The sequence below is a fragment of the Drosophila takahashii genome, chromosome X, assembly GCF_030179915.1.
Source record: "Drosophila takahashii strain IR98-3 E-12201 chromosome X, DtakHiC1v2, whole genome shotgun sequence".
In the NCBI taxonomy this organism is placed as follows: Eukaryota; Metazoa; Arthropoda; class Insecta; order Diptera; family Drosophilidae; genus Drosophila; species Drosophila takahashii.
Genome location: NC_091683.1, coordinates 23,754,655 through 23,776,158, shown reverse-complemented (window position 1 = coordinate 23,776,158; position 21,504 = coordinate 23,754,655). Strand labels below are relative to the sequence as shown.

Sequence of the window (21,504 nt, the reverse complement as noted above, 5' to 3'; positions counted from 1 at the left end):
TCGGAGATGATTCCGCAACCGATAGATCGATACCGTGGTTATCGATGTTTCGTCTTGAGCTTTCATTTTTTTAATACACCGAAAAATATTTAAAAAAATACCAACAACTTTAGTATATTTGCTATAGAAATTAAAAAATTTAGGCAAGGGAATATTTAGACTTTCAAGAGCTGAAGGCTGAAGGACTTTCATTTAAACTTAGCCTTATATAAATAAATATATATGAAAGGGAAGGACACAGTAAAGTAATAATTTGTCTATGTTAATTAAAAAAAGTTATTTTTTTGTATGTATAATGTGTACATATATTTAAGGTCAGAGAAGTCACTTAAGACTCGAGTCAAAAGAACCTTTAAATTTACTGAAAAACAGAGATAAGCATTTGCGGTTGGAACGCAATTCGTTGAACTTCATAGGGTCTTTAAAAATAATTAAAAACATAATAAAATGTTCCAACTGATAATAAAAGCTAACTGATGGTTCCTGAATCACGGGTATTAAGAAGTATAAATTCGAATCGTAAGTATATTTAGAAATTAATCATTCTTGTATTAAAATTAAAATTTTTTATACGTTTGTGCAGCATTAAGCAAAATATGCGGCTCACAGGGATTTGGGCCTTATCATCATTTCGGCAAAGGTTAGCGAGATCGTATAGGTATAGTCATGCCATGAAGCCCAATTAATTCCATTTTTTTCGTCACTTTGGCCATTTTTATAGTACTGTCCATTGAGCGAACTGTAATTTAAAGAGGTTTTATAAATAAAATGTAATTTAATTGGTATTGAGCAGGCAAACCTTTGAGCACAGTCATTGTACCACCAACCACCGCATTTGTTACCGGCGCAATGTCTGGTATCCCTGTCATTATCCCGATCAAATGTGGAAAACTTATTACCAAGATGCATTGCAATGGAGTCACCGGCTTCTCCGGAGTACTTCCCCGTCTTCTTCAGCTCATACGACTCTGCTTCACTGCCAATTTGAAAGTCATCATAGCGAGCGTAACTGGTGGATCCGTCCACCTTGCCCAGCTTAATGTAGAGTTCGTGGGGTCGAGCGACGGTCATTCGATGTAGTTTCTCCAGGCCAATGAAAAATTCTCCCCTGATATTTCCAAATCCTTGTCTATAATCTGTCCAGTTCCTGTCGAAGTTCTCGGATCCGTCGAAACGTCTCTGGATTACCGTCCAACCGGCTGCAGAGGACACACAGGGCACCTTAAATGGCTCCATTCCCCGAGGTTTTATTTGGTAAACCTCATTCGCTCCGCCACTGGGACATGTGTCCGGAAAATCAGACTCACGGCACTCCGAAAGCTGTTTGGATCTTTCCGATAGCGTTGTCTCAAGCGATTTAATGTGGTTCCGTAGGTCCGAGATGTTTTCATCTTTCACACTCATAAGTATATCTTTTACTTCGATTCGATCCTTCGCATTTTTCAACTGACTCTGTAAGTCCTCAATGGTCTTTCTCAATTCAGCTTTGGCTTCGTCGGCATTTTTCACGAAATAATCAAGAATAGGCTTAAAGATCGAAAAACAATAACTGTTGGATTTGTTTTCAGCACTCTCATAAATGGATTCCTTTGATACATCCTTGATTGAGTTTGCACCAGCTAAAGGATGTTCTTTCAGAAGGAAAAGGAAAAGAACAATCACTACAAGCCCGGATTTCATTGCGAACGAGAGCAGCGTCAATTCAAGACTAATTTTAAATAAACAAAGCAGAAACCATATACCTACAATATATATAAACAGAGATAAGAAGTGAGAGATTGAGATTGCAAAACATCGAAATCGGCCGACCATTTACTGAACTGAATCATCAATTCTACTCTTGCATAGGCAAAAATTATATTACAAAACTGGACTACCAGTTATGTATTCATGACATTTTCAACCATTTATAGAAAAAGTTTGTACATAAGGTAGAGCTTAAATAAATGTCGAAAATATCGATCATTTTTAAGCTCTAACATAAGGAAGGCTTTAATTTTAAAATTTAACTTACAATCAAAATGTATTCCAAATATTTTTCAAAATTCCAAAGAATGTCTGTTATAAACTGACGCTCAATGTAGAAGAATTACTAATATTAGTTAGAATTTATAATTTATTGGTCATAAAATATTTATAAGGAGAATCTATTTGATAAAAAATAGAATTTAAGAAGAGTAGAACTCCAATAGTTAGAATTTATAATTTATTGGTCATAAAATATTTATAAGGAGAATCTATTTGATAAAAAATAGAATTTAAGAAGAGTAGAACTCCAAAATTATGTAAGTAGATATGCGATAGCTGATCAATGCCTTAAAGTGGCACTCAATGTAGAAGAATTACTAATATTAGTTAGAATTTATAATTTATTGGTCCCAAAATATTTATAAGGAGAATCTATTTGATAAAAAATAGAATTTAAGAAGAGTAGAACTCCAATAGTTAGAATTTATAATTTATTGGTCTTACAATATTTATAAGGAGAATCTATTTGATAAAAAATAGAATTTAAGAAGAGTAGAACTCCAATATTATGTAAGTAGATATGCGATAGCTGATCAATGCCTTAAAGTGGCACTTTAACGAGAACAGTGAGGGTGACAGACCGATTCAGTGTCATGTGAGACGTCACAGGGACCAAGGAAGAGTAAACATTGGGGCACTCCAACCCCATAAACCCCCTCCTGCAGTGCAGTGCCCCTAGAACCCCGGGAACCCACTGACAAGCAAATTACTTGACCGGGGCCACACCAACCACAAGTCAAGGTATGGCTGGCAACCGTTAACTTTGCAGCTAATTATAAATGAAATCCGATATCAAAAGGCACACGGAGACACGCCTTTGTGCACCATTCATGCACACACAAACACACGGGGGGTGTGGCCTTAGATAGAGAACCCTCCCTCCCATACACACACACACACACTTACACAAACCGCCGTCGAACACACAGACAATGTCAATTCATTTGGAGTTTTGGAAGTCCTGGTCTTGGAGTCCTGGAGTCCTGGAGTCCTACCGGCCGCCAGTCTGTGGTTCTCGGCAAACAAACAAATAATGAAAACAGCACAAAAGGGCGGGAAACGGGGAGAAAAGGCGGGGGGCGGTAGGCGATTGTGGGCGTGGGCCGAGAACAAAGTGGAAAATTCATAAAATGTCATTGTCGCTTTATTAAAACGCGCCAAAACCTTCACGATTCCCCACTTGCAGCGCCATTCTTCCCTTCTAACACACAAATGTACACTGAAATAAAAAATATAATGTAAAAAAAAGTGGTTTTTATAGGACTTGAATATATTCCTTTTTCTACAAGTGCAACAAGAATTTATCTCTAGTTTTATAAGGTACTTTGATATGTAGAAATGCTTAAAAACCATATAGTAATTAAGTATACGATTTTTTTCAATATTTTAACATTTTAGTAGTAGTGACATTTATTATAAATATATTATAAATATTATAAATAAGCTCTTATCAATAAAATTGTTCATATGTTACTGATATTTTACATCATAAGTTAATTTAATATATATATATAAATCTACATAAAAATACCAAATGCTTCTAACAATATAACCTGCATTCATCCAATTGTTCTGCAGACTATTTATGTGAGTGTACACACACATAGATGTCAGTGGCGGTACGACGCGGTGGGTGTTTCCAAAAGGGGGGTTGGTTGTCAGGGGCTGGGGGCTGAGTGGTGGGTGGGTGCTTTGGCAAATTGGGCGGACGGCGACGTTGTCTGCTTTGCCATCGACAGCTGTTGGCGTCATTTACAAAAGCTTTTTGGCCGTTTTATGGGATTTTGCAACAGTTTCATTTTCATTTTGCGCAGGGCGCACACACACACATCCAAGGGCAGGGGGAAGGGTGACGGGGGGCGGTTGGCATAGTGTGAGAAGGGGCGGGGGGGCATAGAAGGTCGCATAATGCCGCTATTAGAAGTTGCCGCCAAGCACTTGCTAACGCCAAAAGATGATGATGAGCAGCAGCAGCAAAAGCAATAGCAACAAGGACCATATGTGTGTACAGTGGCGGTCCCTAAAAGGTGATAGGTTAAACTTGGACCCAAAGCCGCATTTTTATACTACATAAGTAAGTAAAATATAAGGTATACTTTGTATTATATGCCTTTAACAAAAATAACTCAAATAAATAACGTATGCTATTTTTATTTTAGAAAATTCTTCAAAAAACCCCTTTCCATAACAATTTCCAAACGCCCCTCTACACATCTATGTATATGTGTGATGTTGCGACAACGATAATAGCTCCAACGTTTGTTGATTCGTTTGCCGTCTATGTATGTCTGCCTGCCAGCCCCAAAACCATTTTCCCCTGCCCATTTTCCAGGCGTCGTCATCGTCAGCGTCATATTTGAACTTTTAATATTGACGCCATTTAACACGTTCTGGTGGAAATTTTATAAATGACTCTGTCTGTCGCTGGCTCCCTACTTTTTGCCCTTTTGCACCCGCGAGTGAACACCGAGTGAACACCCTGTGAACCCCCTGTGAGCCCCCTGTGCGCCCCCTGTAACCGACAACCTTCGATCCCCATCGACAACGCGACAAGGAACAATGATGATAATGATAGTGCCGATGATGCTGATAGCGCTGATTATGCGGCTGATTTGGGCTGTGAGTAGTGTGCGAATGTTTTTCGCGCTCCTTCCTCGCCTCGTTGCAGTTCATTCGATAAATTACCCGATTGTTTTGTGGCCATGCCATGGATAATTGAATCAACGGGATGGTTTTGAAAACTTTCCAAATAAGCGTTTGGTTGTTGCGTGTGAAATCGAAGCCAGTGCCAATTCAGTTTAATTTACTCAGATATCATTGACATTTTCAAATGTTAAATAAATCATTTTAATTAAGAACACAATCGTGATTATAATACGAAATATATGAGTCGGTTGAACAGTTAGGAGTTTCAAATATAATATATATGTATAAAATTAAATTGTCAAATTATGGCATTGTTGATATACAAATACTAAATACTACTATATAAAGTGTCTTTTTTGTATACCTTTTCTGATTTTAAAATAGTACGTTTATTTATAGATTTTTTTATCTTCCATGTGCAGCGATCTCTCGACTTCCCCCAAGCCATTTTGAGTGTTGGATTTCATGTTGGAGTCCTCATTCAAGCTGTCAGAAGTCACTTGCGGCTTTTAGGTTGGATTGTCTGCGAATTAGCTGGAGAGCAAATCACTTAAAGCGACCGCGCAGCTCAATCACAGCAGCGCCAGGAGTTTTGGGTAACGGATGACGTCAGGACATCGGGACACTGGGACATCAGGACATCGGTACATCAGGACACGACACTGGAGTCACTATCGAATGTCAGGGAGTGTGTGGCATCTTATAAATCGATATGAGTGTCTGTTGCACAGACAGCGACTGAGACTGAAGTTCGATCGTTACTCCCGCCGACAAGAGTGCCTGTCCTGGGATACACCTGAAAAAATTATCAGGACATCTATAAAACTCATAAATTAAACCTCATGTTATAATTATAATTATTATTATTTGTTATATGGTCAAATATATCGATAATTTATTGAAATATTTTGGTTTATATGTGATGCAAAATCCCTATGAATATACAAAATTATTAGGATTCATATTTTATTAGATTTAAATTCATTGAGCTACTGATTAATAATCACTGATTATCACTCAGAAATCATGGTCAAGTACAACGATGTTTTTGGATGTTTTTTGGTTTATACAAAGCTAAAAATCTCTATGAAATATGTGGGTTTTTAGGATAAATATTTTATTAATTTTAAATTTATTGAGCCATGTTTTTGTGATTATTGATCAGATCAAATTGATTATATATTTATTCTAGTGCCTTAAAAATACTTCAAAGATTAAATTACTTATATTTTTTTCTGTGCATCAGTCAGGGGTGCAAATGGGCGCAAGGGCTGTGGCATCGCGTCATCTTGTCAAATATTTCGCGCTAAATTAACACGACAGCGCGCCCAAATGGAGTAAGAAGATGTCAGCCGGGCCGAAAGGACAGACCTGGCACAGAGTCGCAAGTTGCAAGTGCCGAGTCCTCGAAGGACGAACAAAAAAAATTGGAGAAGAGTACAGCTCAAGTGGTGCAGGGGCGTTGCAAAAGGGGGTTGAGGGAGGGGTTGCCATGTGCCGGCTCCTTTGCACATACTCGTACATAACTCAAATAGCGACGCAGTTGTCTGCCCCCAAGTGTGTGTGTGTGTGTGTGTGTAAGTGCATAATTTGTTGGCTTTGTGCAACACCCCCGAGCACCCCTTCCGGCCCACCACCCCTTTGATACCCCACCCATTTGCCCCATGAAAGGCAGACGAAGCCGTGCAGGCATCAAGACAGGCCAAAAGTCGTTTGGTCGACCATGGTGAAATTAGTTGCGAACCGAAGTGAAAACTCACCCTCACCGACTAATTTATCTAAATTTTGATCTTTTTTAATTACCGTTTTATATTATTATCATCTGTGGAACTTAAAGAATACAAAAAATAACTCATTTTACATTCAAATATAAGTACAGTTTATAAAGATTTAATATCTAAAGGTAAAAACGTAAATAGTATTTAGTTTTGTTTATCAACAACCATCTTAATGCAAAAAATGTGTTAAATTGAACCATTAATTCAAGAGTTATGAGCTATTAATGTAATCGCCGCTAGGTGGAGCTCGTTAAGAAAAACTAACAGGTATCTGATAGTCGAGGCACTTGATTTTACTGTTCTCTCTATAAAAACAGGATGTTTTTGTAACATATTAAAATTCTGAAATACCCCTTAAAAGGGTATCAAAAAGTAGGAAAAGGACGAGGACAGGGACAGGGAAGATACTCGCAACAGCTGCCGCTTGCAAAAGTTAACACTAACTAAGGACAGACGGGAAGACAGACAGGGAGGCAGAAGAGAGAGGACCTGATAGACAGAAAGAGACAGCGGGAGAGTGAGAGACAGAGACGGCGACACAGACACGGCATATTATTAAAAATGATAGCAGCAATTTAGGCGCCGGCGTAATTAAAATTAGTCAACCTAATGATGCATCATCATCATTATCCGACAGCGGTGGCAACGGGCAAAGCCCACTACTCTTTCCTCAAAAAGTAAAATGGTAATAAATTGGAATCCGAAGCTCTTGGAGATCATCGGAAACTGAAACGAATTGGATTGCTGGAAAAACAGGAATATAAATGGGTGGAGAAATGGGAATTTTAATAAATAAGCTGTTATTATAAAATACAAAAAAATTAGATTAATTATTGTAATTTAAAACAGATTTTTAAATAATCCAATAGTTGTTTGAGGGTTTTAAATACCCTATTTGAGTATTTTAAAACAATAGAATAAATGTTTAATAATTTAAAAACCAAATTAATAAATCCTTATGAGAAACTTTCTTTTTTTATGTTTCTAGAAAGTAAATCAATGTTGAAAACTCTCTCTAAAATGTTTCAAAATCACATGTAAAAATATAGTTTTTATTCTAGCTCATAAAACTCTACAAAACACTTAAAACACTTATATATTTTCAACAGCTCTCTTCAATTCATAATGTAGGGGAGAGTGGGGGAATTTCGTCACAGGGGCAATTTCGTCACCTGCAATATCTCGGAATCCATAAGTCGTAAAAATATATAATTTTTTTGTTTTAGTCCTTCAAGACGGCCAGACACAACCAATGCATTTGTTTTGCACAGAAGGCCAAGATAATTAAGCTATAATATTAAATGTGTTTTAACAGTTCAAAAGCTACATTTAGTTCTCGACGAAATTTTTTCTGTATGCCACAATTCAAAAGGAATAAGATACACGATTTTTTATATAATACACAGTGCTATAATGTGCATTTCTGCGTCAGTGATTTTTAACTTCGCGCCTATTTTCGCAAGAAAAATAATTATTTCTAAAAAAGTACGGTCTGGGGAAATTTCGCCACCCTACGCTAAGGGTAAATTCGCACCTATTTTAAATACATATTTTTATATTTGACGAGCTGGCTAACGAACAGACTACCAGCAGCAGCAACAAATATAGGACGTCAACAAAAATGGTACGCTTGATCTGTGTAGCATATTTTCAGGCGTTAAACTCCCTACATTTTTCAGGTGACGAAATTTCCCCAGTTGTGTGGTGATTTTACCCCCCTGTGTGGTGAGATTGCCCCAGTATATTGGTTTTACATTTTATTTTTTTATAAATCACCAAGCTAATTAAAAAAATAGGGGAATGTCACATTTTAAAGCTTGGTGCTAACCGCATTCAACAATAAAAATAGAAATATGATAACGTGTCTCAAGATGGACAAAAAATAGCTTTGAAAAAATGCTGACGAAATTCCCCCACTCTCCCCTATGTGTACATAAATATACGTAAAGTTAAAACGGGCTTGGGGAAATCTGCGGTCATAACTCTTCACTCCATAAGCCAGTTGTAAGTACATAATTTTCTTGCATTTATCCTCCATTCGATGACGTCATAATGGGGCGTGCATATGGCGCAAAAATTGGAAGGGGAAGGGGTGGGCAGAAGTACAGGCACCCAAGGACGCATTAAAAGCCAATAACAACATCCGTGATGAGCATGAAATTAATTTACAGAAAGCACTTGATGGGCTTATTGACAGACGCGGGCATCGCACATTTATAGCTGGCCATGTTTGCTCTAAAACTGTTGTGCCAGACTGTGAAAAGGGGTGGTAAGGAGGGGTAAGGGGGGTGGATAGGGTATATATGGGGGGATGCAACAATAAACAGACGCACACTTATTAATTAAAAGCATACATTAAGGCCACACAGACGCACACATGGAATAGCGCTTTATGTGCGGCCAGATCATAAACTCCATAAAATCCTGGTGGTAGTATCATCTACAACGGTTTTCTTTTGTACACTGCGAGAAAAAGAGGCAAGGAATATAATGAAAAAAATGATATCAACATAACAAATTCAAATCAATATTAAATATTGTATAAATAATGTTCTATCGACAATAAAAATTGTAAAATATTTTATAAATAAAATACCTGCTTTAAAAATTGTTTCTTGTGGTAGTTTAACTATAAACATCAGTACGAAAAAAATCTTATACGTAACATCCACTATGGCTTGAAAACTATCGATAATTTCGATATCAATATAAAAAACACATATTAAGTATCGAGAAATATCAAACTGTCGATATCCTAGTTAATGAATTCCCGAATTTAGGCACAAGAAAAAAAAATAGTCATAGAAACTATTGTTGCATGAATTCTAAACTAGTGGGTGTAAAATTTGCATCAACAAGGTGAGTAATAAATTAATACCTTCAACAATATTAAATTGAAAATGTCGGTATAGATATGAAACTACAAAATATTAGTTTTCTAATATTTCATATGAAATGAATACTACTGAGTATAGAATTTTTACTATTTACATCTAGTATATTTCTAATACAACGCTTAGAGAGTTAAAACTTTCGATTTTTTTTTGGGTGTAGCATTATTCCGAATTTAATGAGATCCATCCAGTTTTTCTCAGTGCCTGCTTACAGCAACATTTGGTAAGCACATTGAATCGCCTTCTTGCCCTTTTTGGGGGATCGGAATTGGCTTTGGTTTTGGCTTTCGCTTTGGTTTTGGTTTTGGGCTTCGGCTTGGGCTTGGAGCTCATAAAAATTGGCTAAGACCGCATCAGTGATGGCTTGTGTGTGTGTTAGCATGATTGTTTATATGGGCCACTATTAAGCGAGCTGAAAAGTTGACATTATTTTTCGTTTATATTTAATCATAATTCCAATTAAAATTGCCTTTACGACACTGCCAACAATGACGAAGTGACTGAGGCTAAGGGAATGCATCGTAAAACTCCAAGTGTGATGACTAAGGCAATCTCATCGGGGGGGTTAAGGATGAGGGATCATCTGGGATGGTGAAAGCAAGGGGTTAGGGCTTGGCCATTATATGCAGCTGTGCGAGTTAACGAGGGCGAAAAGTCTAGGGGAAATTGTAGAATTAATAGTTCATTACATGACAGAGAGTAATAAAATCAATGGTTTTAAAAGAGGTTTAAAATAAATCTAATCGATTTAATCGATTTTGTCATCGACAACGTTGAAACATTTGGTGCAAAAAATCGATAACTAAAATTCCTTAAACGATTCTGACTAAAGCTTAAAGTTAAACCGTTTAGCACTGATAATTTGAACAGAAGCCTACTTGATAATTATTTACGTTTGAAGCCAAACTCATTTCATTAGACAAATGCAAGGTTTTGATTAATCTTCGATAACGATAACTTGGCCAGTTTTGCACATTGCACTCAAAGAGATATTTGCATTAATGGAAATGGGAAATAATTATCTGATTGTGATACGGCTGCAAAGAAAGAGACAGGTGAGGGCTAGGGGAAAGAGAAAGAGACAACGGCAGAGGAGGCCATACCATACGGGATCAAAGGAGAATGGAAATCGACAGCTTCAATGGCTGTGTTTTCATTTTATTTGCCTGCTTTATTTATTTTCTAATGATTTATTTATCTCTTACCCTTTGTGGTCGTATCTGTGTGTCCGTAGCTGTATCCATGTATCGTTGCCTGTGGCTGTATTATACACTTATGCACTTCCCTCTGCATCTGTATCCGTAGATTTGACTTGCACACATGGCACGTACCGTACCGGACAACATGAAACGAAATACAAATAAATATTTTCGCAACAGCTGCATTTGAAAATATCCATGTATATATAGTAGATATGCCATAAAAAGCGCCTCCCATTCATTCAAATGCACTTGCACCCCTGCCAGCCCCTTTTCAACTCAAACCCCCCCCACCCCCTAATCGACGCCCCTGCGGTCATTGTATTTGCGGGCAGTTCAATTAAATTTTCCTAGTTCAATGCATGCGGGTGGCCCACTGAGAGGAAAGGTCGTCGACGGGGTGGTTGCAATGGCATTTCTATCACTTCATATTTCTTTCCATTAGGTGGAATCCCCTCCCCTCCCCTGCCCTCTCCCTGGGGCTGGCTCAATTAATTTATTTGTTTATTGCATTTCATGCGCCATATTTAAATCATGGAATCCAGTTCCGGAATCGAGGAGAGGTCAGAGATATGGGCGCACATACACTCGTATCGTTTATCATTATATGGCCTATTAATTACCAAATACCGTTTGCCAGTCTGCACCCCTCTACTCATTGGCATACGTGTTGTGTTACCCCCTGCAAAGGGTATATTGCATTCGTGACGGTTTAAATAACCTTTAATTTAAGAAAAAAACCCAAAACTTTTTTCAAATTTCCAAAAATTATGGGTGATTTGCTAAAACGAACGGCGATTTTAGAGGTTTTTTTCTTTAATTAAGGTTTTAGAGGTTTTTCTTTGAGTGTAATATCGCTAAAAAAGGGTGTCTTATATATAATACAATAATATATTTATATATAATATTAAAATAAATTATTTTAGTTTTCTTTACCATTAAACTATAGTTATAATTAATTTCCCACCAATATTTTAGTGAAAGACACTAGTTGTAGTAGGTAAAGTGGTGAATTGGTATTTTTTTTTGCCCTTTACCTATTCAAATAAATATTTTCAATGTTGCGGCTAGTTAATTTATTTGCATAGCCCCATTACTTGCAGTTATTTCGCACAAATCTGGGTTAGCGGGTATCAAGAAAGTCTCAATAAATGGAACATGAAGTTCTTTCTTGCTTTCAAATTGCATTTGCACTTGTTTTTATGGCTTTGGCCGGGGTCCTGGTCCTTGGTCCTTGGATCTGCTTTTGACCATGGCCCGCAGACGGACGAGCGGACAAACGGACGGACAAACGAACGGACGGACGAATGCAAGTGCAGCTGGCGCCGTTCCTGCAGAGCTCCTGCAGGAAAAACAGGAACGAAATGCGGAGATGGAGGTGGAGATGGCTCCCCGATCGGCTGCTCCTCCTCTAGATGTTGCTGTTGTGTCTGGCGCATTTCACATGATAAATGATGCAACAGACTAAACGTTGAAAATCGCTGCAACGGAGGGACGCAATGCAGGAATGAGTGTGTAACCGCCCCCTCTACAAGGATGAGGATGAGCATTCGGAATGGAAAAGGGACCAGGGACCACGGGATGGTGATGCAATGCCCGCCTAATAAGCCAACACACCAGAGCGTGACAAAACAAACAAATTGATGGAATGCCTGGCATCATAAATAATGACTTGCGATCCCAGAAACAAAGGACAATAATAAACTTGGAGCAGCAACGTCTGTCCCATTTTATCCTGAGATATGTGAGAAAAATGATGCCAGAGAGTTGGTCACTGCAAAATGGTTCAATTACAAATTCCACTCGAGTAATTCAATAAAAAGATTTTCGTTAATTGCAATTAATTATCGCGTGTAGTTCAAATTAATTATAATATAAAGTTAAATTGGTTAATTAGCTTGTTTATAATACTCTAAATAAAATTCTAAAAGTTAAATATATATTTTACTTTTATTTACTAACTTTATTTCTTTTACAATCCTTTACCAGAGTTTATTTTAATATGGTTATCTCGCTCGTAACTTGTGGCTTCTTTGCTATTTTAATTTTATTTTACTTTTGCCGGACGATAAGTCGGATTTCAGAACAGTTTTTATGTCCTGACTGGCATGCAAAAAAGGATTCGCAAAAGTCGCCATTAAGCCGGGGCCATAAAAAATATATAGTCCATATGCCGGACAATGATCTTAGTCGCTTGAAAACCTTTAACAATTTGACACATGATTGTTCACATTTCTGTTATCTTGCCGTATCCCTACCCCCTCCCCCGATTCCCATCCAATTTAAAGGACGAGCGTAACGCGCACTTCCGGCGGCCTAAAAATAGATGCAAAATTATTAAGGGGGAGTTTGGGGTCCGAAAGCCATCACAAGCCACAGTTGGGGTCAAAATAGTAGTGCCATTTATGTCAATTTTGATTGTTACTTTATTAAAAATAAAATAAATTTTTTACACAAATTTAAGAGAATTTTTTTTAATTCAATTATTGGAATTTTTTGATAACATATTTCTAAAATAAAATTTATAATTTTTAAAATACTTTAACTCGAGGGTGAAACAATTTATTTATACTTCTAGGCATCTTTAAAAGTGATATTAAAACTGTTCTGATTTCGCCTTATTATTTTGACCTCACTTGCAGAAAGTGTACAACATGTAGATTGTGGATGACAATGGGGCGCGAAGAGAGTCCAAAAAATGTTCGAACGCATATTGTTAACAAAGGTCAGGAGCGGGGGGCGATGGGCGGTGGGCGTGGCGGGACGAAATCGGATATGTGCACAACAATACACACACAGACACGCACATATATACTCATGTGGGGCACACGACAAAATTCCGCTTGGCCGGAATACATATGCAAAATGTATAATTAACCATACACACACACACACAGGCACTTTCAAAGGCGTGGGAAGTGGGCGGTGGGCGGGGTCACGTCGAGTGGCAGCAACAAAAGGAGTAGAAGGAAACGAGGAGGCAAGGGGGGTTGAGAGGATGGGAGGGGGAAATGTTACGGCCGTTTACACAGCCAGCCGGGCACTTCGATCCCGCCACTCCTTGCCATCCTTTCAGTCCTTTTCCTCCTTTCACATCCCCCAACTCCCTCCCTTTTGTCCTTTTTTGGCCGGACATGGCCGGCAAGGCATTGAATATTTTGACTTTCCCAAATACTCTGACCAAAAATTGTTACTTAGCGAACATAGAGTTTGAAAATGATCGATATTTTCGATATTCGATAATATCGATATACGTATTAAATATCTACACAGAGAAAATTATACGACGTTTTAGGTGCCGTTTCCTTGTAAAAATGTTGTAAAATTAAAAATGAAAACGTTTTAAAAATCCAAAGTAAAATAAAATTTGTACGAAGCGTTTTACTTTTTAAAATGTTTCACCCCTGAATTTGCACCTAAAACTTTTGATAATTTTCTCTGTGTAAAAGTAGTAAACTGTCGATATTTCTTCGCAGTCGTTTAAAACAAGAATAAATTAATAATTTTCAATGTGTCACAGAAAATTCGGGAGCTTTTAAACAATAATTCCAAACATTTTTGGACTAAATATATAACTTAAAAGTTGATAAAAAATAAATATATAAAATTTGCATAAATTTGGAAGGTGAAAAGATATATTATAATTTATATTTTTTCGTAGTCTTACATTACTGTTAGGTTTTAAAGAAAGCTTAAATGTTAAAACGTGAGAAACATATTTTGAAGCATACTTTTAGACGCCTTTATAAGTGATTTGAAGAACCCAGAGATTTATAGCACTTTCAGAGCATCCACATATCGTATTCCTTCCCCGGATAATTGCGCCCATCCACCCACCCCTTTTACGAGTGTAACCCATGGATGTGTGAGTGTGAGTGAGTGTGGCAGTGGCAACAATGAAACGGGGAAAATGTTGCTCATTTTTTGTCGGCCCTTCCGTCCAGCCACTCTTGCCAGAATTTTTGTCCAGCCCATCGCATCGTCCTGGTGATGTTTGGTCCAGTGGCTGCTCCTTTGACCAATGTTGCTGCTGCTCTAGCTGCTGCTGTGCTGCTGCTGTTGAATGCTGTGGTCAGCATTGCTACACCACCTGCTCCCCGTTTCTCGCAAAAATATGGAAACATTTGGCACTAATTGCATGTGCTCAGCAGCAATGTTGCTGCCGTAGCTGTTGCTACTGTTGCTACTGTTGCTGCTGCTGCTGTTGGTGTTGCTGCTGTGGAGCGACAGTTATGACAGCGGCAATGGAAAATGGAAGCGTCGGCGGCGGCTGCACAAAGCACAAAAGAAATTGCGCAAAAATCGTTGTAACAAAAGAACAGGACACGCACATACTGGGCCACATATACATGTACACACACATACCACACATGCGAAAAAAGGACAATTGCAGGACATCATAAACGTTTGCCACACAGTGAAAAAGAATCAGAATTGCAGCAGAGTGATTTTCAAAACATTTTATAATGCACCTAAAAGTATGCAAATAATTTTGAACCATTCAAGAATGTTTTATTTCATTTTTAAGCATTCTGGTTGATTTAAGGGCCACACAAATGTTAAACTAATTAATAAATTGTACATGTTGCCAGAGAAATCTGTTGGATTAAAAAAAAGAGTTTGTTCAATGTGATGAAAATCATGCAAAATTAAACTTTCAAACTGAAAATCCCATTAATTTTTTCACAAACTACCTATTTATTTATAAACTATATTCAAAATTCGTTGGGCCAATAATTAATTTATTTATCCCCCAATTATATTTCAGTGCACCAGAGGGCGAGGCCAAAAATGTTTCAGAAAGAGCCAAAGAATGAGCGAAAGGACGCGCGTGGCGCGGAACGAGGAAGGTCCTCCTGTTGCTCCTGTTCCATTCTGTTTGCTACTCCTTTCTAATAGTTGTTACACATACGCATAAAAGCCAACGACGTAGCTGGAACAGCAGTCCCTGAAAGCAAGAAATGAGAAAAAAGAGCGGGGGAAAATCCGGCGGAAAACTGGGATATGAAGGGGGGCAAGGACATCCTTGTGAATGGCAATGACAAAGGCAACAATCCGCGGCATATGCACGTCCTGTATGCCAGGATATTTCTTTGACCATGGGCTTATTGCCCTTTTTCAATAAAAATCCAGCCACTCGCACAAAGGGCCCAGGTTGAAAAGATGGCCAATTATGTACAAAAAGTGGCCTAGACTTGAACATCATTTAAGATCATTAGTGTTTTTCAAACAAATTTTAGATTTCCAGGTAAACTTTGGCTTGTGAACACTTCACTCAAGCAAATTAATTCACAAAAACATTAAATATGTAGAAAAAAACTAACATAAAAATGTGGTATTTTTTAAGGCATGGTTTATATTTGGTATCAACCCAAAAATATTTTAAGTTTATTATCTTTATGATGTGCCAAAGCAATTACTACAGGTTTGAAATGATTTATAAATGTATATAAAAGTATGCAGTAAAAATTTGAATGTCATGTTATTTTTGCATACTTCTAGATACTGTCATTAAAAATAAAATATTCGTATTCCAAGTTGAGCTTATAAGGTATTTAGTATCAATCTAAACGGTTATTCGATCGAGAAAACATTCTAAAGACCAATAACCTGTAAGACCGATCAGCCATTTCTCCGCACCCCTAGTATTTTTCTTTGTTGGGGTCTGAGGTCCCTAATTGGTTTCTGCGTTCGTGTGGAAGCGTCTCAAATGATGATGCTCCTCGAGACAAAGTATTTTTGGCAACAGCAGCCAGGACTCCAGGACTCTCCAGGTCTCCTCTGCCAGCAAAGAGGCAAGAGGCAAACTCATTTTGGCCATGAAGAAGACATCAAGGGGAAAAAAGAGGCGAAAATTTATTGAAGAGCAAACTCATTTGACTATAACTTATGATTGGATTATCGGTTTAGTATGGCATTTGACAGCAGCCAGCCATGTGAGTGTGTCTGTGTGTTGGTGTGTGCATCTGTGTGAGTATCTGTGTGCGGGGCCGGGGACGGGGCATCTGTGTGTCTGTGATAAGACATATGTCTATGTGCGCCTATATGCAGGCTATGCTATGCAAGCCAAGCGCCCCAGTGGGAAAGTCATAAATGCGCCGCAGACAAGCGGAAAGATGCTGGCTGACTGTCTCTCTCCAACTGTCTCCGGCTCTTTCCCTCTTTCTCCTTTCCCCTCTTACCACCCCTTAGCCCCTTTCCGCCTTTCTCCTTTTCTGGCTTGCTCTTTTTGGCCAGCAATTCGTCTGGCTGGGAGGCACTGAAAAATAATTAATTCAGTTTCCAGAAATCAATTAACCAAACAAATTGCTTACCTTAATGGAAAATTTTGAAAATATTTATTAGGTTTTTATTGAAATACACTAGTTGAAACTTTTCAAATTTTAATATTATCCGTTTTAACAGAATTTCATTATTTAAATTATTAAAATATTTAAATGACTTATAAATATTTAATTCAATTCGTGTTTGGTTTAGAAATCGTTAAGAACAATCTTTATATAAAAGTATTAGAATAAATATTTTGTTTAATATGTGGAAGAAATAATTTTTTTTATATTTATGTATGTTGATCATGTACGTGTGTATATATTTCTTTAACAATTTTAAAAATTCGTCCATATTTTTTGTCAGTGTTCTGGTTCCTTGGCCTGCGTCTGTGTCTGAGTTTTTGGTTTTTTGGGTTTCGCTTTGGCTGCTTCATTTGGCTCCGGCAACATGCAACAGCAAGAGCAGTCAACGCGATTGCTTTATGTCTATGCTCTCCGGCCTGCAGCCTCCAGCTTCCAGGCCAACCCCCATCCGAGCCACCCATACCCATGGCATCCCCATCCCCCATCCCCCTCCAGGTTGGAAAGTCGCCCTCCCTGCGCTTTGTGTGTGAGCCTGTTAGGGTCTGTTTTATTGCGCCATAAACACGCACTTAGGCACACAGACACAAGAACATAACCAAATACCAAAATATACACTGGAAACAAAAATAGGAGTGTTTTAAATATTTTCTGGCCGCACATCCATAAATATAATGAAAGCAAACGATGCATTGCAAGGACATTTCTAAATTAAGTTATACGTTTAAATTTTACAAAGGTATTTTTGTATTTTTTTTAAATATAAACCTTTGATATAATCGCAAATTAACTTACTTTTTCGCAGTGTACATATACTTTTGCATGTATGGCCTAAGTAGTCCCTGTTCCCCTGCTGCCATCTAGTCATAACTTTCGGTAGCCTTTGGAAATGTGTAGCCGAGTGTAAAATTTTGATTTTTCAACCTACACAAACAAAGAACGACGACTTAAGAGGGGCACAAAAGAAAATGGGGGATGTGAGAAGCAACAGAGAGTCGGCCATTTGATAACGATTTCAGGCGATGGCCCCAAAACATCGGTAGATAAATAAACAACGCAAATCCCTCAAGAAATGAGGTCTTCAGGAATTATACAATGCTAATACCAAATTCCAATAAACGTTAAAAGTTTTCCTAGTATTTTTATATTTCTCTGTTCTATTTATTTACGTAAAACTAATTTATTTAAGGAGGTAAAGGAGTTAATATATTACAAAAATTATTTCCATAAAAATAACAATATTTTTTTTAAGTCTTCTGGGATATTTAAAAAAATTAGTTGCTTAGAAAAAAAAAGAAAACTAAGCCTTTAAAAATAGTAAATTTTTTTATTATTAATTTTAAACTATCCTTTTGTTTAAGGGAAATATTTTCAGAAAAAATAAAGTAATTTGGGAGTATTTTAGGGGACTTGTAATGTAAAGATATGTATTTAAAGGCGAAATACCAGCTTAGCGTATTATCTAGGGTATATTCAATTCAAAATGAATTTCCCCCCGTAAAACCTGAAGCCCTAATTTCTGGTCTAATAATAAGAGTAGGTCAAAGGACCTAGGGCCGTACGGTGCACTTTGCCCCGAACTTTAATGCATTTAGATGGGGCAAATGAGATGTCCTTGCTCCGGCTCCTTTTTCCGGGCGACGTTGCCAAGTGTCGCGCCATAAGAGACGCAAAAATCTCGGCATAAACTAATTATGTCTGCTTTTTAGGCGCTCAGCCCCAAGTAAAGATATTGAATTTCCCATTTCCCAGTGAAATTTGCCTGCAGGAAAAGCTGCTGGCAGATTCAACAAGTTATATATCATTTGTTTCACTCCACCCACTTTTTTGTAATTTGTATTTTCCTTGTTCCAGGATAATAAGGCCATGTTCGATGTTTCTTTTTCATTTTTTGGTTCAATCAAAAAGTGAAGTTGTTGCCGCTGGGGAAACAAACGTCCTGGAATGGCCATAAATTCGCCTCCTTGTCGATAATTGGTTATCCTTCGGCTATCCACCGACTGTTAGCCAGGATTCACATGACAGTTATGTAATGCTGAGCGGAGGGCTGCTAAAATAACAGTCTATCGCTCTGCCTTAAGAGAGCAAGGATAACAGAGAGGCAGAGAGAGTGAAAGAGAGCCAGTAAATAAGGGAGAAGGTAACTCTCTTTTGTACGCTCTTAGCTTAAGTATAACAGTTTTCATTGCCACTAAAGAGAAAATTTCAAATATTTTACCAAAAAATATCTAATGAGTTCTTTTATACCCTATATAAAGTTTAATATTTAAAATTTATTTTTCAAATAATTTGCCTATTTATTTATTACATTTTATTTTAAATATTGTATAGCTTGTTTATAGAAAATCCTTTTAGCTGGGACACCAACCTGCGCGTATAAGAGATGCCTGCCGCAAATCACAGGGCCATTTGATTAGCGTCAATTTCATGTAACCCCGACAATCAATTTCCATTTTCCGAACTCTCTTTCGCTGTTTTTCCCTTATTCTTTCTCTTGGCAAAATAACACGCAGGCGCACAGGAAAACATAAAGTTTATGGCTGTTTTATGGCAGTTGGAAATGATTCTGAAACTCAGAGTTATAAAAACGATTTTTTTTAAATTTTGCAATTGGAAATTCTATTTACCGTATAAAAAGTAAACTAAATTAAATCTTTATTATTTTTGTGAAAACAGTTGCTTTTACAGATTTTTCTTACATTTATTTTGCAAATTGTATTAAGCCTGTTAAAATAAATTGAAAATTAAAATAAAGAATCTTTTTAAAACTACATTTTATATATACTTGATCGGTATCAAAAGAACAGCCGATATAGATTAGATCTGGGAGCATCTATAATCTTAAGCAACTTGAGTCATAATGATTTTATCATTTTTAGAGACAATATTTCATAAATGATCATAGCTTGGATGGCAAAAATGAGAAAACCAAAAAGAGCTGCTAAATCATAGAGTCGAAATTGCATTTTATCAATTTATCTTTTTTTTGTATTTATGAAAATGCACGTTTAGGTACAAAAAAACGAACGATTTAAAAAACCCATATATCCAAAGAGAGACTAGGATGCTGGGTTAGCCAGTAATGCTTCCCGATACGCGCAGATATCCCTCGACCCGGCCAAAACGGAGCTTGACAATGCCATTGATGGCATCGCGATAGGTGATCAGCACGGGACCGCCAACCCGCTCGCCATTCACGGCCACACTTCCATGGCGACTCTCGTTGACCAGAAACAAACCCTTCTCGCCGCGGGTCAAGCTGGCATGGAACTTGTCCACCGACTAAAGGGGATTTTTTAGAATTTTGCCTGGGAAGTTGGACGATCAGAACTCACCTTGTCCGCAAGACAGTAGTCCAGACTCTTGTCGTTCACATTGCTGCCGATGCGCCAGACTTGGTAGGTGTGCAGCACCTGGGTGGGTCGATTCTTGAACGTAATACTAGCCATTCTATACCGACTATACGAAATCCCAATTGTTTATTTCGATTTTTAGCTCTACTTTTCTCTGATTTTATTTGATTAATATCAATATTCTGATTTTTTTTGCTATCTTGAAAGGATTCTATGTGTTTCTGTAGTTCAGCATGGCCCACTGCGATGGGGTTGAGATCTTGAGACAATAGATCTTGTACAGATTCCATCTATTTCTGTTTCTTAACCTGGAGCATGGCCAACTGCGATGAAAATGATAGAGATTCGAGAATTATAGATCACAATACCCCTGGATCTAATGTCATCGAACAAACGGAGCTGTCAAGACCTTGTAGCCCGGCCCAACCCGGAATACATTCAGTGTGCCACCCGAGCTCGTTGGGAGCACACCTCCTCTCGGAACTAAGCCTGAAAAAAATATTTCTAAATTTTTTGTTCGACGGGTAAGCTAGAAATTTACTCAGAAAAAACATACAAAAAAAGTAACAAAAAAATATGCAAAAAAAAGTAACAAAAAAAACATGCAATAAAAGTGACACAAAAAGTAACGAAAAAAGTAACACAATAATTTTCTCCCTTAGAATTTCTTTGGTAACAAACAAATGTGGTAAAATGGAAACAATCTCAACTCTACACTCTACACTCGGTCATTGCATTCTTTAACGACGGGAATGCAATGGCTCTCTAGCTAAACAATTGGTGAGTTGTTCTTAGTCAAATATCCCTTGGTAAACAATAATGAAAATAACTACAGATGAATGAACTAAAGGCTCAATGACTCACCCTTCCTGCCGTACTGCCCATTGGGTCAGTTCCGAAAACGACTTGGAAAGCCGATGGTACCGGTCCCGTTGGACGAGCAGCTCGCATCGGATTTCCAATATGTAATCTTGAAAAAACGAATGACTATAATAAATAACTACATGCTTATATGTTAATCCAAGAAGATGGCATTTTGAATTGAGAATTTACAAAAATAAAATTGGTTGGGAGAATAGTGGAACTTTATTTCAGATATTGGGTTCAAAATTCTGATACCGCACACATTATCCATCAAGTCGCGCGCTACATGGCCATACATACTTGCCACAACCAACTATTCCAATTAGTAGCGCCCGTCTGAGAATAGTGCTCAGAAATGGCAAATATTTCAATCTCCATCAAGGGGGCGGCCG

General features: G+C 37.7%; 2 protein-coding genes and 1 long non-coding RNA gene across 3 annotated transcripts; 1 reads left to right on the top strand and 2 right to left on the bottom strand.

Annotated features, from left to right (window-relative positions):
- Positions 1-512: 512 nt before the first annotated feature.
- Positions 513-1,694, bottom strand: LOC108063216 (microfibril-associated glycoprotein 4-like). The gene is made up of 2 exons (XM_017150249.3): positions 800-1,694; positions 513-739 (listed from the first exon to the last, which is right to left on the bottom strand). Exons 1-2 carry the CDS (start codon positions 1,678-1,680, stop codon positions 604-606), a joined length of 1,017 nt encoding a protein of 338 aa, XP_017005738.2. The 5' UTR covers positions 1,681-1,694; the 3' UTR covers positions 513-603.
- Positions 1,695-19,855: 18,161 nt separating this feature from the next.
- On the bottom strand, positions 19,856-20,486 carry LOC108063242 (uncharacterized). The gene is made up of 2 exons (XM_017150282.3): positions 20,231-20,486; positions 19,856-20,177 (listed from the first exon to the last, which is right to left on the bottom strand). The coding sequence occupies exons 1-2, from the start codon at positions 20,342-20,344 to the stop codon at positions 19,968-19,970; spliced, it is 324 nt and encodes a 107-aa protein (XP_017005771.1). The 5' UTR covers positions 20,345-20,486; the 3' UTR covers positions 19,856-19,967.
- Positions 20,487-20,616: 130 nt separating this feature from the next.
- LOC108063233 (uncharacterized) lies at positions 20,617-21,275 on the top strand. The gene is made up of 3 exons (XR_001770193.3): positions 20,617-20,772; positions 20,911-21,028; positions 21,084-21,275. It is a non-coding gene; the product is annotated as an uncharacterized lncRNA (long non-coding RNA).
- The last annotated feature ends 229 nt before the right edge of the window (positions 21,276-21,504 follow it).

Bases quoted from the DNA above. Each gene is read 5' to 3' on its own strand.
- LOC108063216 (XM_017150249.3), bottom strand. From the start codon at position 1,680: ATGAAATCCGGGCTTGTAGTGATTGTTCTTTTCCTTTTCCTTCTGAAA. The intron at 740-799 runs GTTTGCCTGCTC...TTTAAATTACAG, and splicing joins TACAATGACTGTGCTCAAAG to TTCGCTCAATGGACAGTACT.
- LOC108063242 (XM_017150282.3), bottom strand. From the start codon at position 20,344: ATGGCTAGTATTACGTTCAAGAATCGACCCACCCAGGTGCTGCACACC. The intron at 20,178-20,230 runs GTGAGTTCTGAT...AATCCCCTTTAG, and splicing joins ACTACTGTCTTGCGGACAAG to TCGGTGGACAAGTTCCATGC.